Source organism: Carcharodon carcharias, chromosome 7, assembly GCF_017639515.1.
Source record: "Carcharodon carcharias isolate sCarCar2 chromosome 7, sCarCar2.pri, whole genome shotgun sequence".
Classification (NCBI taxonomy): domain Eukaryota; kingdom Metazoa; phylum Chordata; class Chondrichthyes; order Lamniformes; family Lamnidae; genus Carcharodon; species Carcharodon carcharias.
In genome coordinates this window covers 191,689,958-191,702,270 of record NC_054473.1, presented here as the reverse complement: position 1 = coordinate 191,702,270, position 12,313 = coordinate 191,689,958, and the positions used below count along the sequence as shown (strand labels likewise).

Here is a 12,313-nt window from a genome sequence, read left to right as displayed (position 1 = left end):
CAGCCCTGTCGCGAGTCAATGGACCTCTGGCTGGGCACCGCCTCGCCAGCGGCGGGACCGGAAAATCCCAACCTAAGAGTTTCTATAAGTATTTTTAAAAGATGAGAGTTAACAAAGTGAGCATTGCTCCAATAGGAAGTGAGTCTGGAGAATTGATAATGGAAAACAAGGAAATGGCAGATGAATTGAACAATCATTTTGCATCAGTCTTCTCTATAGAGGATACAAGTAACATCCCAGAAGCAGCTATAAATCAGGAAATGGAAGGGAGGGAGGAACTCAGGAAAATTACAATCACCAGAGAAATGGTACTGAGTAAATTGCTGTGGGCTGACAAATGCCTGGGTCCTGATGGACTTCATCCTAGGGTCTTAAAAGAAGTGGCCAGTGAGATAGTTGATACATTGATTTTAATTTTCTGAAACTCCCTAGATTCAGGGAAGGCCCTTTTAGATTGCAAGACAGCAAATGTAACTCCATTATCCAAAATGGGAGGGAGGCAGAAAATGGTAAACTACAGGTCAGTTAGCTTAACATCTGACACAGGAAAATGTTAGAGGCTATTATTAAAGAAACCACAGGGTAAGTTCAAGGTAATCAGGCACAGTCAACATGGTTTTGTGAGAGGGAAATCATGTTTAGCCAACTTATTGGAGTTCTTTGAGGAAGTAATATCTGCTGTGGATAAAGGGGAACCAGTGGATGTGCTGTAGGTAGTTTTCAAGAAGGTTATTGCGGAGAATAAAAGCTCATGGTATAAGGGGTGACCTACTGGCATGGATAGAAGATTGGCTGGCTAACAGGAAGCAGATAGTAGGCATAAATGGGTCTTTTTCAGGTTGGCAAGATATACGAGTGGTGTGTGTCATGAAGCTATTACTATATATAATGTTATTGGAAATTATTTTAAATTGGACTTGTAGTAGGGTCTGTGTCTGTGGGTGTGAGTGTTTGTGTTTTAATTGGATTAAAGCCAGATAGCCTGGGTGCTTTGATGTATAGTAGTTTTGAGATGTAAGTAGTAAGGTAGAGGTTCATTTGCATTTTGTTGAATAAACCATTCAAAGATTGAGGGCGAAATCTTGCACCTAGCTAGGAGACACCAAGCAATATGTTTATATTATTAATAAAATTGGTGCGATGAAAGGTTTTATTGTTATAAGAGGTGGAGTTCAAAGGGCCTGGTGATACAATGAGAATGTGCATTCAAGGGGGAAGGCCAGGTATATACGGAAAAAATGTTTTGTGTGTGATTCACAGACATGGAAAGTCTAAGCCTGTAAGTCTACCACTGTGTCTGCAAAGGAACAAATTGAAAGGAGCCTCATTTTGAATTTGTAAGATAAAATGGGCTTTGCCTGGTGTCTGTTTAAAGTCTATGGGTTATTGTTGCCTTGGAGAAGATTTACCTGGGAGTGATTAATTTGGGGATTTGTTTAAAAGTTATTATGGTAGTAATTTGTAGACATGTGTATGTGTTTAAATTTGTGGTTAAATTAATAAATGTTTAATTTAATTTATATAAAAATCTTCTTGAGGATTGGTGGTTTTTATTTCTGAATTCTGAGTTGCATCTCAAACATACCAATTGAAAATATAGGTTATGACAGTTGTTCAAAGTTTCCTTCTGGGATTTGAAATAACTCAGCCTTTACCAACTGCTGTGTCATAACATGTGTCATAGGGATCAGTGCTCGGACCTCAACTGTTTACAATTTATATAAATGACTTGGATGACGGGATGAATGGGATAGTTGCCAAATTGGCTGATAACACAAAGATAGGTAAGAAAGTAAGTTGTGAAGAGGAGGTAAAGAGGCTACAAAAAGATATAGATAGGTTAAGAGAGTGGGCAAAGATCTGGCAAATGGAGTATAATGTGGGAAAATGTGAAATTGTCCATTTTGGCAGGAATAATAAAAGAGAAGCATATTATCTAAATGGTGAGAGATAGCAAAGCTCTGAGGTGCAGAGGGATCTGGGAGTCTTAGTGCATAAATTGCAAAAGGCTAAAATGCAAGGACATCAAGTAATTAGGAAAGCTAATAGAATGTTATCATTTATTCCAAGGGAATGGAATACAAAAGTAGGGAGGTTTTACTTCAGTTATACAGAGCACAAGTGAGACCACATCTGGAATTCTGTGTACAGTATTGGCCGCCTTATTTCAGGAAGGATATTTATGCGTTGGGTACAGTTCAGAGATGGTTTACCAGGCTAATATCTGGAATGGGCGGGTTGTCTTCTGAGGAAAGGTTGGACAGACGAGGCTTTTATCCACTGGAGTTCAGAAGAGTAAGCGGAGACTTGATTGAAACACACAGATCCTGAGGGGTCTTGACAGGGTGGATATAGAGAGGATGTTACCTCTTGTGGGTGAATCTAGAACTAGGGGTCACTGTTTAATAATAAGGGGTCGCCCATTTAAATGATGAGGCGAAATTTTTGCTCTCAGAGGGTTGTGAGTCTTTGGAACTCTCTTCCTGAAAAGGTGGTGGAAGCAGTCTTTGAATATTTTTATGGCAGAGGTGGATAGATTCTTGGTAATCAAGGGGGTAATAGGCGATCAAGGGTAGGTGGGATGCAAATTTGAGGTTACTATCAGATCAGCCATGATCTTATTAAATGGCAGAGCAGATGCGAGGGGGCCGAATGGCCTCCTCCAGCTGATTGTTTGTATGTTCATATGAAGTCTGGAAATAACAAAGAGATGGTTAGCAGTCATGACAGCAGAGGTGTTGAGGTAAAGGACAAGGTTGGCGATACTGCAGAAGTCAATGTCAGTGGTCTTTGTAATAGATGGCACATGGATTTTAAAGCATAGCTGGTGGGACAAGTGCTATAAATGATTTTGATGCTTCAGGATTAGGAAGGTGAAAATTCCTGATCCAGTGACTGCATGGGAAACTACCTATGATGCCACCCACAGTTGAATATTGTCCATGAAACTCACTGACGGATGCCTGACACCAAGGGAAGAGGACCCAAGGACAGGCCAAGGTTTCACCGGAGGGAGGGAGAGACTTGGTGAAGAATGGACTGAAGGCTCTAGGTCTGTCATTGATTTACAATGACTGATGTGGTGACTGATAGCCGCACAGGGAGTTGGGGGGAGGGGCAGCCGCGCGGGGAGACGGGGGGTGGCCACGCGGGGAGATGTAGGTACTGACACTATATGAGTGCAGTGAAAACATGAGGCCATACTTTACCTGCACTGCTCTGAGATGTGTATACATTGTCATACAAATGCTTCTTATTTTATTACCAATTGATCTTGTGCTCTTGGTACCTTTCCAGTGCCATTAGACCAGACTAAAGGAACATGACTGGATTGTGCATAGAGCCAGGTCTGTGTATTCAATCAATTAACTCATGAAGTCATGACTGGTTCCTGGGGGGGAAAGAGGCAGCTGAAGCTTCTGTGCTGTGTAACCACAGCAACGCATAAATGGAATTAATTTCTATTTAGTTGAATCTGAGTGAAGCATACACCAGGGTGAAGATGGAAGAACAAAGGAAGATAAGGAGGTTATCAAGTATTTTGTTCCTGAAATTCTGTCACAGGCCAAGTGTTCCACAATTCAATGGTGACTCTCCTGGGTCAAACGAGGAAATTGCTTTCTCAGCCTGGAACATACTGAGAGCACATCTCACACTCCATCTGTCAGATAAGCCACAAATCTCACTGAAAATCTGACAGTGGAACAGGATTGAGGCTTCAGGTCACCAACCACTGCCATTTCTAATTAAGTCGCATACTTGAAACTATAAAGTAATAGCAGGAAATATGGAAAAGGGAACCTTGATACATCATAGGCCAGAGCCTGTACAGTCTATGATATACCCCTCCCTGTAACAGCTAAAGCCCACGCTGTAATACTAATATACCCCACACCCCTCACGATAACACTGTGATGTATCCCACACTCCTCACTGTAATAATCTGATATACCCCACACCCCTATAAAACCAGAAGACCATAAGATATAGGAGCAGAAGTAGGCCATTCGGCCCTTTGAGTCTGCTCCACCATTCAATGAGATCATGGCTGATCTGATTATCCTCAACTCCACTTTCCTGCCTTTTCCAATAACCTTTGATTCTCTTACTGATTAAAAATCTGTCTATCTCAGCCTTGAATATACTTAACAACCAGCCTCTACAGCCCTCTGTGGTAAAGAATTCCACAGACTCACTACCCTCTGAGAGAAGAAATTCCTCCTCATCTCTGTTATAAATGGGCGACCCTTTACTCTGAGGTTATGCCCTCTGGTCTAAGACTCTCCCACAAGGGGAAACAACCTCTCAGCATCTACCCTGTCAAGCCCCCTAAGAATCCTATATGTTCCAATAAGGTCACCTCTCATTCTTCTAAACTCCAAAGAGTACAGGCTCAACTGACTCAACCTCTCCTCATAAGAAAATCCCTCCATACCGGGGATCAACCTAGTGAACCCTCTCTGGACTGCCTCCAATGCCAGTGTATCTTTCCTTAGATAAGGGGTCCAAAACTGTTCACTGTGGTCGAACTAGTGCCTTCTATAGTTTTAGCAAGACTTCCCTATTTTTATACTCCATTCCCTTTGAAATAAAGGCCAACATTCCATTTGCCTTCCCTATTACCTGCTGAACTTGTATGTTAGCTTTTTTGATTCATGCACAAGGGCCCCCAGATCCCTCTGTGCTGCAGCTTTCTGCAGTCTTTCTCCATTTAAATAATATTCAGCTCCTCTATTCTTGTCAAAATGCATATCCTCACATTTTCCTACATTATATTCCAACTGCTAAGTTTCCGTCAACACACTTAACCTGTCTATATTCCTCTGTAGACTCCTTGTGTCATCCTCATCACTTGCCTTCCCACATATTTTTGTGTCATCCGCAGACTTGGCGATAGTACATTCACTTCCCCCATCCAAGTCATTAATATAAATTGAAAATAATTGTGGCCCCAGCACTGATCCCTGTGGCATTCCTCTAGTTACAGGTTGCCATCCTGAAAATGCTGTCTTATCTCAACTCTCTGTCTTCTATTAGTTAGCCAATCCTCTATCCATGCTAATATACCACCCCCAACACCATGGGCTCTTACCTTATTAAGTAGCCTTATGTGCAGTACCTTATCGAATGCCTTTTGGATATCCAAACACCTACTGGTTCCCTTTTATCTATCCTGCTTGTTACCTCCTCAAAGAATTCTAATAAATTTGTCAGGCATGATTTCCTCTTCATGAAGCCGTGCTGACTCTGCTTGATTAGATTATGCGTTTCTAAATGCTCTGCTATTACATCCTTTATAATAGACTCTAACATTTTCCCAATGGCAAATGTTAAGCTAACGGGCCTATAGTTACCTGTTTTTTGTCTCCCTCCCTTTTTGAACAAGGGCGCTACACTGGCAGTTTTCCAATCTTCTGGGACTTTTCAGAGTCTCAGGATTCTTGCAAGATTACTCCCAGTGCATCCATTATTTGTGCAGCTACTTCCTTTAATATCCTAGGATGCAATCCATCAGGTCCAAGTGACTTATCAGCCTTTAGCCCCATTAGTTTCCCTAGTGCTTTTCTCTAGCGATAGTTATTGTATTTATTTCCCCTCCCCTGCAATTTTGCCCCTTGATTATTCAGTATTTCTGGAATACTATTAGTGTCTTCTACCGTGAAAACTGAAGCAAAGTATTTATTCAACTCAAAAACAGAATTACCTGGAAAAACTCAGCAGGTCTGGCAGCATCGGCGGAGAAGAAAAGAGTTGACGTTTCGAGTCCTCATGACCCTTCAACAGAACTGATTTAGAAATTTATTTTCTCCCTTTTTATTATTTTTTTGGTCATCTTTTGTTGGTTTTTAAAACTTTCCCAATCCTTTGGCTTACCACTAATCTTTGCTAAATTGTATGTTTTTTATTTCACTTTGATACTATCCTTAACTTCCTTGGTTAACCTTAGCTGGTTTATCTCCTTCCTAGAATGCTTCTTTCTCACTGGGATGTATCTTTGTTGTGAGTCATGAACTATTTTCTTAAACGTCTGCCATTGTTCATCAACTGTCTTTTCTGCTAAACTCCTTTCCCAGTCCACTCCAGACAACTCTGCCCTCATTCCTTTGTAATTACCCTTATTTAAACTTAGCACAATTGTTTCTGACCCAGGTTTCTCGCTCTCAAACTGAATATTAAATTCTACCAACTTATGGTCACTGTTTCATAATGGATCTTTCACTCTCAGGTCATTTATTAAACCTATCTCATTACACATTACCATATCCAAAATAGCCTGATCCCTGGTTGGATCCACAACATATTGTTCTAGGAAACTGTCCTGAATACACTCTATGAATTCTTGCTCATGTTTACCTCTGCCAGTTTGATTTTCCCAATCTACATGAAGATTAAATGCACCCATGATTAGTATACTGTCTTTTTTTACATTCCCTCATTATTTCCTGATTTATTTTCTGTCCTACAGAATAGCTACTGTTAAGGGGCCTATAGACTACTCCTACCAGTGTTTTCTTCTCCTTGTTATTTCTTACCTCCACCCATATGGATTCTACATTTTCCGATCCAAGATCATTTCTTGCTATTGTAATTATTCCATCTCATACTAACAAAGCCACCCCACCACCCTTTCCTTCCTGCCTGTCGTTTCGAAACGTCACATACCCCTGAATACTTAGTTCCCAGCTTTGAACTCCTTGTAACCATGTCTCTGTAATGGCTATAAGGTCATACCCATTAACCTATTTATGTCGTTAATTCATTTATTTTGATCCAAATACTATGTGCATTTAAGTAAAGAGCCATTAATTTTGTCTTTTTACTATTTTTTTCCCCCTTTGACCCTATTTGCTGCTGTTTTTTTAATGTCTGTACACTCTGTTCCCTCCTGTCACACTCTGGTATCAATACCTAAATAGCTGCCCTGCAACGCTTCCATATCCTTTTGCTTTGTTAGCCTACGTATCCCCTTTCCAAAACTCTCCCCTCCCCTATTTAGTTTAAAGCCCTCTCTATAGCCCTTATCATTCGATTCACCAGGACGCTGGTCCTAGCAGGGTTCAAGTGAAGCCCATCCCACCAGAACAGTTCCCTTCTACCCCAGTACTGATGCCAGTGCCCCATGAACTGAAACCCATTCCTCCCACAACAATCTTTGAGGCGCACATTTATCTCCTTGACTTTATTTACCCTATGCCAGTTTGCCTGTGGCTCAGGTATAATCCTGAGATTATTACCTTGGGGGTTCTGCTTTTTAATTTAGCTCCTAACTGTTCAAATTCAGCAGAACCTCCTTTCTGGTTCTATCAGTGTCGTTGGTACCAATGTGGGCGATGACAACTGGATCCCTCCGCTCCAACCCCAAGTTCCTCTCCAGCCCTGAGGAGAGGTCTTCAACCCTGGCACGCTCATGGCTGCAGAGAACAGTATCTATCCCCCGAATTACATTGACCTCTCCTATTACCACGTTCCTATTTCCTCCCCCTCTTGAATGGCTCCATGTTCCTTGTTGCTGTAGTCAGTTCACTCATCCTCCCTGCAGAACCCGCTCTCATCCACGCAGCTTGCAAGAACCTCATAACTGTTGAACAGCTGCAGGGGCTAAGGTTCCTCAAGAGCTACCCCTGGGTCCCCATACCTGCCTCACCTGCAGTCACACCCTCCTGTCCTTGATCAGAGACCAAATTTGAATGACCAAATCTGAGGGGTGTGACCATCACCTGGAGCAAAGTGTCCAGGTAACTTTCCCCCTCCCTGATGTGGCACAATATCTGCAACTCAGACTCTGAAGTTCCTCAAGCTGCAAACACTTACTACTCACTCTGGATCACCTTGTGGTGTCCAGCAGCTCCCACATGCTGCAGTAGCAAAACATCACCCATCCTGCCATCACTATTGTATTTTATTTAATTACTTAATTAATTACTCTACTATCCCTGCTCTTTACACTTGAAGAATCCCCCGCTCTTTACACTTTATTGTAATTATTTTATCTATCAGTTTCGATCTTATACTTAACAAGCTATCTATAAGAAAAAAGAGAAAAAAAGACTACAGACTTAAACACAAACTGAAGACCTTACTTTTACTTTAAAAACTAGAAATACTCACCAATCAGCTGCTCTCCGCACCCTTTAATGGTGTCTCACTGTTAATGGCCTCACTGCTCCTCTCGCTCTCTCACTATTAAAGGCCCCGCTGCCCCTCTCGCTCTCTCACTGTTAATGACCCCGCTGCTCCTCTTGCTGTTAATGGCCCCAGTGCTCTTCTCGCTCTCTCCCTGTTAATGGCCCTGCTGCTCCTCTCGCTGTTAATGGCCTCACTGTAACACTCTGATATACCCCACACCCCTCACTGTAATCTATGATAGACCCCACACCCCTCACTCTAACACGCTCCGCCACATACTGATCCATGATAAGTGAAATGTTTATCTCTGAGCTAATTCTGTTACCTATAATCAGAGTCTTATTTCCATGTTGAATCCCAGAGGTTCCATGTCAGTGGAACTAATCAATGGGAGGGTTGCATTGCAAGATAGCTCTGCATGGTACCTGTCTTGAACCAGCCATCCGATGTAAATGATTCCTCTGTTTCTTTTGTTCTGTTCCAATATTCTCGAAATACTGAATGTCCTTTAATCAGCAGCTCTCCTTCTTTGCCTTGCATTCCAGGTCTCACCTATCAACACAAACCAGTGTTACTTCAAAATCCACAGGATTCCATGTCACTTACACAGTATAGAGTAAATGATGCAGTGCAAACCAGCATTCAATCGCAGTGTTTTGTTCGGATCATGCGACTAAGTATCACTGCTGAGAAGGAACCTTGAACTGCATGAAAGGAATGTCTACCTCAACAACAACTTGTCTTTATATAGTGCCCTTCACATAGTAAAATCACCCAAGGCCCTTCAGGGGATTCTTAGCAAATAAAACTTGACATCAACCTACTTCAAGAGATACTAGGATGGGTGAGCAAAAGCTTGGTCAAAGAGGTAAGTTTTAAAGAGGGTCTTAAAGGAGGAGAGAGAGATAGAGAGGCAAAGAGGTTTAGGAAGGAAATTCTAGAGCTTAGGTCCTTGGAGCTGAAGGCACAGCTTTCAATGGTGGAATGATTGAAATCAGGAATACACAGGGGAGCAAAACTGGAGGATTGCAGACATCTTATAGGGTTTTTTTAAGTTGTTCATGGGATGTGGGTGTCATTGGCTCAGCCAGTATTTATTGTCCATCCCTAATTGCCCTTGAGAAGGTGGTGGTGAGCTGCCTTCTTGAACTGCTGCAGTCCCTGTGGTGAAGATACACCCACAGTGCTATTAGGAAGGGAGTTCCAGGATTTTGACCCAGCGACAGTGAAGGAACGGTGATATATTTCCAAGTCAGGGTGGTGAGTGGCTTGGAGGGGAACTTCCAGGTGGTGGTGTTCCCAAACATCTGCTGCCCTTGTTTTTCTAGATGGTAGTGGTCGTGGATTTGGAAGGTGCTGTCTAAGGAGCCTTGGTGAAGCATTAATGAAGCAGCTGGAAATGGTTGGGCTGAGGACACTACCCTGAGGAACTCCTGTGGTGATGTCCTGAGACTGAGATATTGACTTCCAACAACCACAACCATCTTTCTTTGTGTAGGCAGAACTTCAACCGGTGGAGAGTTTCCCCCCCAATTTCCACTGACTCCAGTTTTGCTAGGGCTCCTTGATGCCACACTCAGTCAAATGCTGCCTTGACGTCAAGTGCAATCACTCTCACCTCACCTCGAGAGTTCAACTCTTTTGTCCATGTTTGAACCAAGGTTGCAATGAGGTCAGGAGCTGAGTGGCCCTGGTGGAACCCAAACTGAGCGTCAGTCAGCAGGTTATTGCTAAGCATGTGCCACATGATAGCATTATTGATGACCCCTTCCATCAAGTTACTTTCCAGAGTAGACTGATGGGGCAGTAAAATTGGCCAGGTTGGATTTGTTCTGCTTTTTGTGTACAGCACATACCTAGGCAATTTTCCACATAGCCGGGTAGATGTCAGTGTTGTAACTGTACTGGAACATTTGGCTAGGGGCGCAACAAGGTCTGGAGCACAAATCTTCAGTACTATTGCCGGAATATTGTCAGGGCCCAGAGCCTTTGCAGTATCCAGTGACTTCAGCCGTTTCTTCATATCACATGGAGTGAATCAAATTGGCTGAAGACTGGCATCTGTGTTGCTGGGGACCTCTGGAGGAGGCTGAGATGGATCATCCACTCGGTATTTCTGGTTGAGGATTGTAGCAAATGCTTCAGCCTTATCTTTTGCACTGATGTGCTGGGTTCCCCCATCACTGAGAGTGGGGATATTTGTGGAGCCTCCTGCTCCAGTGATTTGTCCAATTGTGCACCACCATTCATGATTGGATGTGGCAGGATCTGATCTGTTAGTTGCGGAATTGCTCAGCTCTGTCTATCACTTGCTGCTTATGCTGTTTGGCACGCAAGTAGTTCTGTCTTGCAGCTTCACCAAGTTACACCTCATTTTTAGGTATGCCTGGTGCTGCTCCTGCACTCATCATTGAACCAGGGTTGATCCCCTGGCTTGGTGGTAACGGTCGAGTGGGGGATATGCCAGGCCATGAGGTTACATATTGTAGCTCAGTACAATTCTGTTGCTGATGGCCCACAGCGCCTCATGGTTGCACAGTCATGAGTTGCTAGATCTGTTCGAAATCTATACCATTTAACACACAGTGCCACACAACACGATGGAGGGTATCCTCAACATGAAGGCGGAACTTCATCTCCACAAGGACTGTGCAGTGGTCACGCCTACCGATACTGTCATGGACAGATGTGTCTGCGGAAGGCAGGTTGGTGAGGATGAGGTCAAGTATATTTTTCTCTCTTGTTGGTTCCCTCACCACCTGCTGCAGACCCAGTCTAGCAGCTATGTCCTTTGGGACTCAGACAGCTCGGTCAGTAGTGGTGCTACCACTCTTGATGATGGACATTGAATTGTCCCACTCAGCGTATATTCTGCACCCTTGCCACCCACAATGTGGTGCTCAACATGGAGGAGCACCGATCCATCCGATGAGGGGGAGGATGGTACATGGTTATCAGAGGTTTCCTTGCCCATCTTTGACCTGATGCCATGAGACTACATGGGGTCTGGAGTTGATGTTGAGGATTCGCAGGGCAACTCCCTCCCGATTGTATACCACTGTGCCGCCACCTCTGCTGGGTCTGTCCTGGCGGTGGGACAGGTGGTGGTGTCTGGGACATGATCTATAAGGTCTGATTCCTTGAGGATGACTATGTCTGTGAGTCAGCTCTCCTAATTTTGGCAGAAATGCCCAGATGTTAATAAGGAGGACTTTGCACAATCGACAGGCTTGAGTTTGCAATTGCCATTTCTGATGCCTGGATCGGTGCAGGGTGGTCCATCTTTGTAGCGGTTTGAGGGCACTTAAGAGTCAACCACATTGTTGTGGGTCTGGAGTCACATGTAGGCTCTGTAGGTAAGGACAGTAGATTTTCTTCCCGAAAGGACCAGATGGATTTTTACAACAATTGACAATGGTTTCATGGCATGATCAGACTTTTAATTCCAGATGTTAAAAAAATTTTCATTCGAACCCAGAGTATTACCATGGATCTCTGGATTACAGTGATAATCCCTCTACACCACCTCTGTGGGGCTGCAGGAGGTTACAGAGATCAGGAGGGGAGAGATCATGAAAGGATTTGAAGTCAAGGGTGGGAATTTTAAATTCAAAGCATTGCCAGATCTGGAGTCAATGTAGCTGAAGACTCCTGGCTAGAGGAAATACTTAATACAGACACTGGTGGAAAATGAAATTAAATAAAGCAAACAGATGTTTTACTTAGGCATTAAATTTCTCCCCATACATTGCAGTGTTTGTTTGTAGGATACGGCTAAATTAAAGAATTTCCTATCCACACGGGAACTTTCTGCTAACAACCTTCGACTCTCAACATACCACAAAATTATAGATCTATGGAACACTTCTAAATGTCGTGGCTGCATAATCGCCAAATCCCCTTCACGCTGCTGCTGGGGTCACCTTTGCATCTTACACTGTGATATTCTGGGCACTCATGTCACTTTGCTCTGAGCTCAGAGCAAATTTGAAGGCATTCTGACGTGAAGCAGGTGTTTTGAAACACTGTTGTACTAGTCAACAGAAACCATCTCAGAGCTAATTTACAGTGAGATGGCTGAATTGTGATTTGATGAATGTGTTGTTGGCAGCTGGAGTGTTTAGCTCCCTTTCAGTAGGAAGTCATTTGCAGCACATTCTAATACAGTCACACTGTGGGCCTTTTA

The 12,313-nt window shown here is 43.2% G+C and overlaps 1 protein-coding gene across 4 annotated transcripts in view; it reads right to left on the bottom strand.

Annotated features, from left to right (window-relative positions):
* Window positions 1-12,313, bottom strand: part of acsf3 (acyl-CoA synthetase family member 3) — a 183,886-nt gene that overhangs the window by 94,087 nt on the left and 77,486 nt on the right. For all 4 annotated transcript variants that reach the window (XM_041190756.1, XM_041190758.1, XM_041190759.1 and 1 more), the window contains one exon: window positions 8,553-8,679. In XM_041190756.1, coding sequence (XP_041046690.1) covers window positions 8,553-8,679 — 127 coding nt within the window. The remainder of the gene's footprint in view (window positions 1-8,552; window positions 8,680-12,313) is intronic.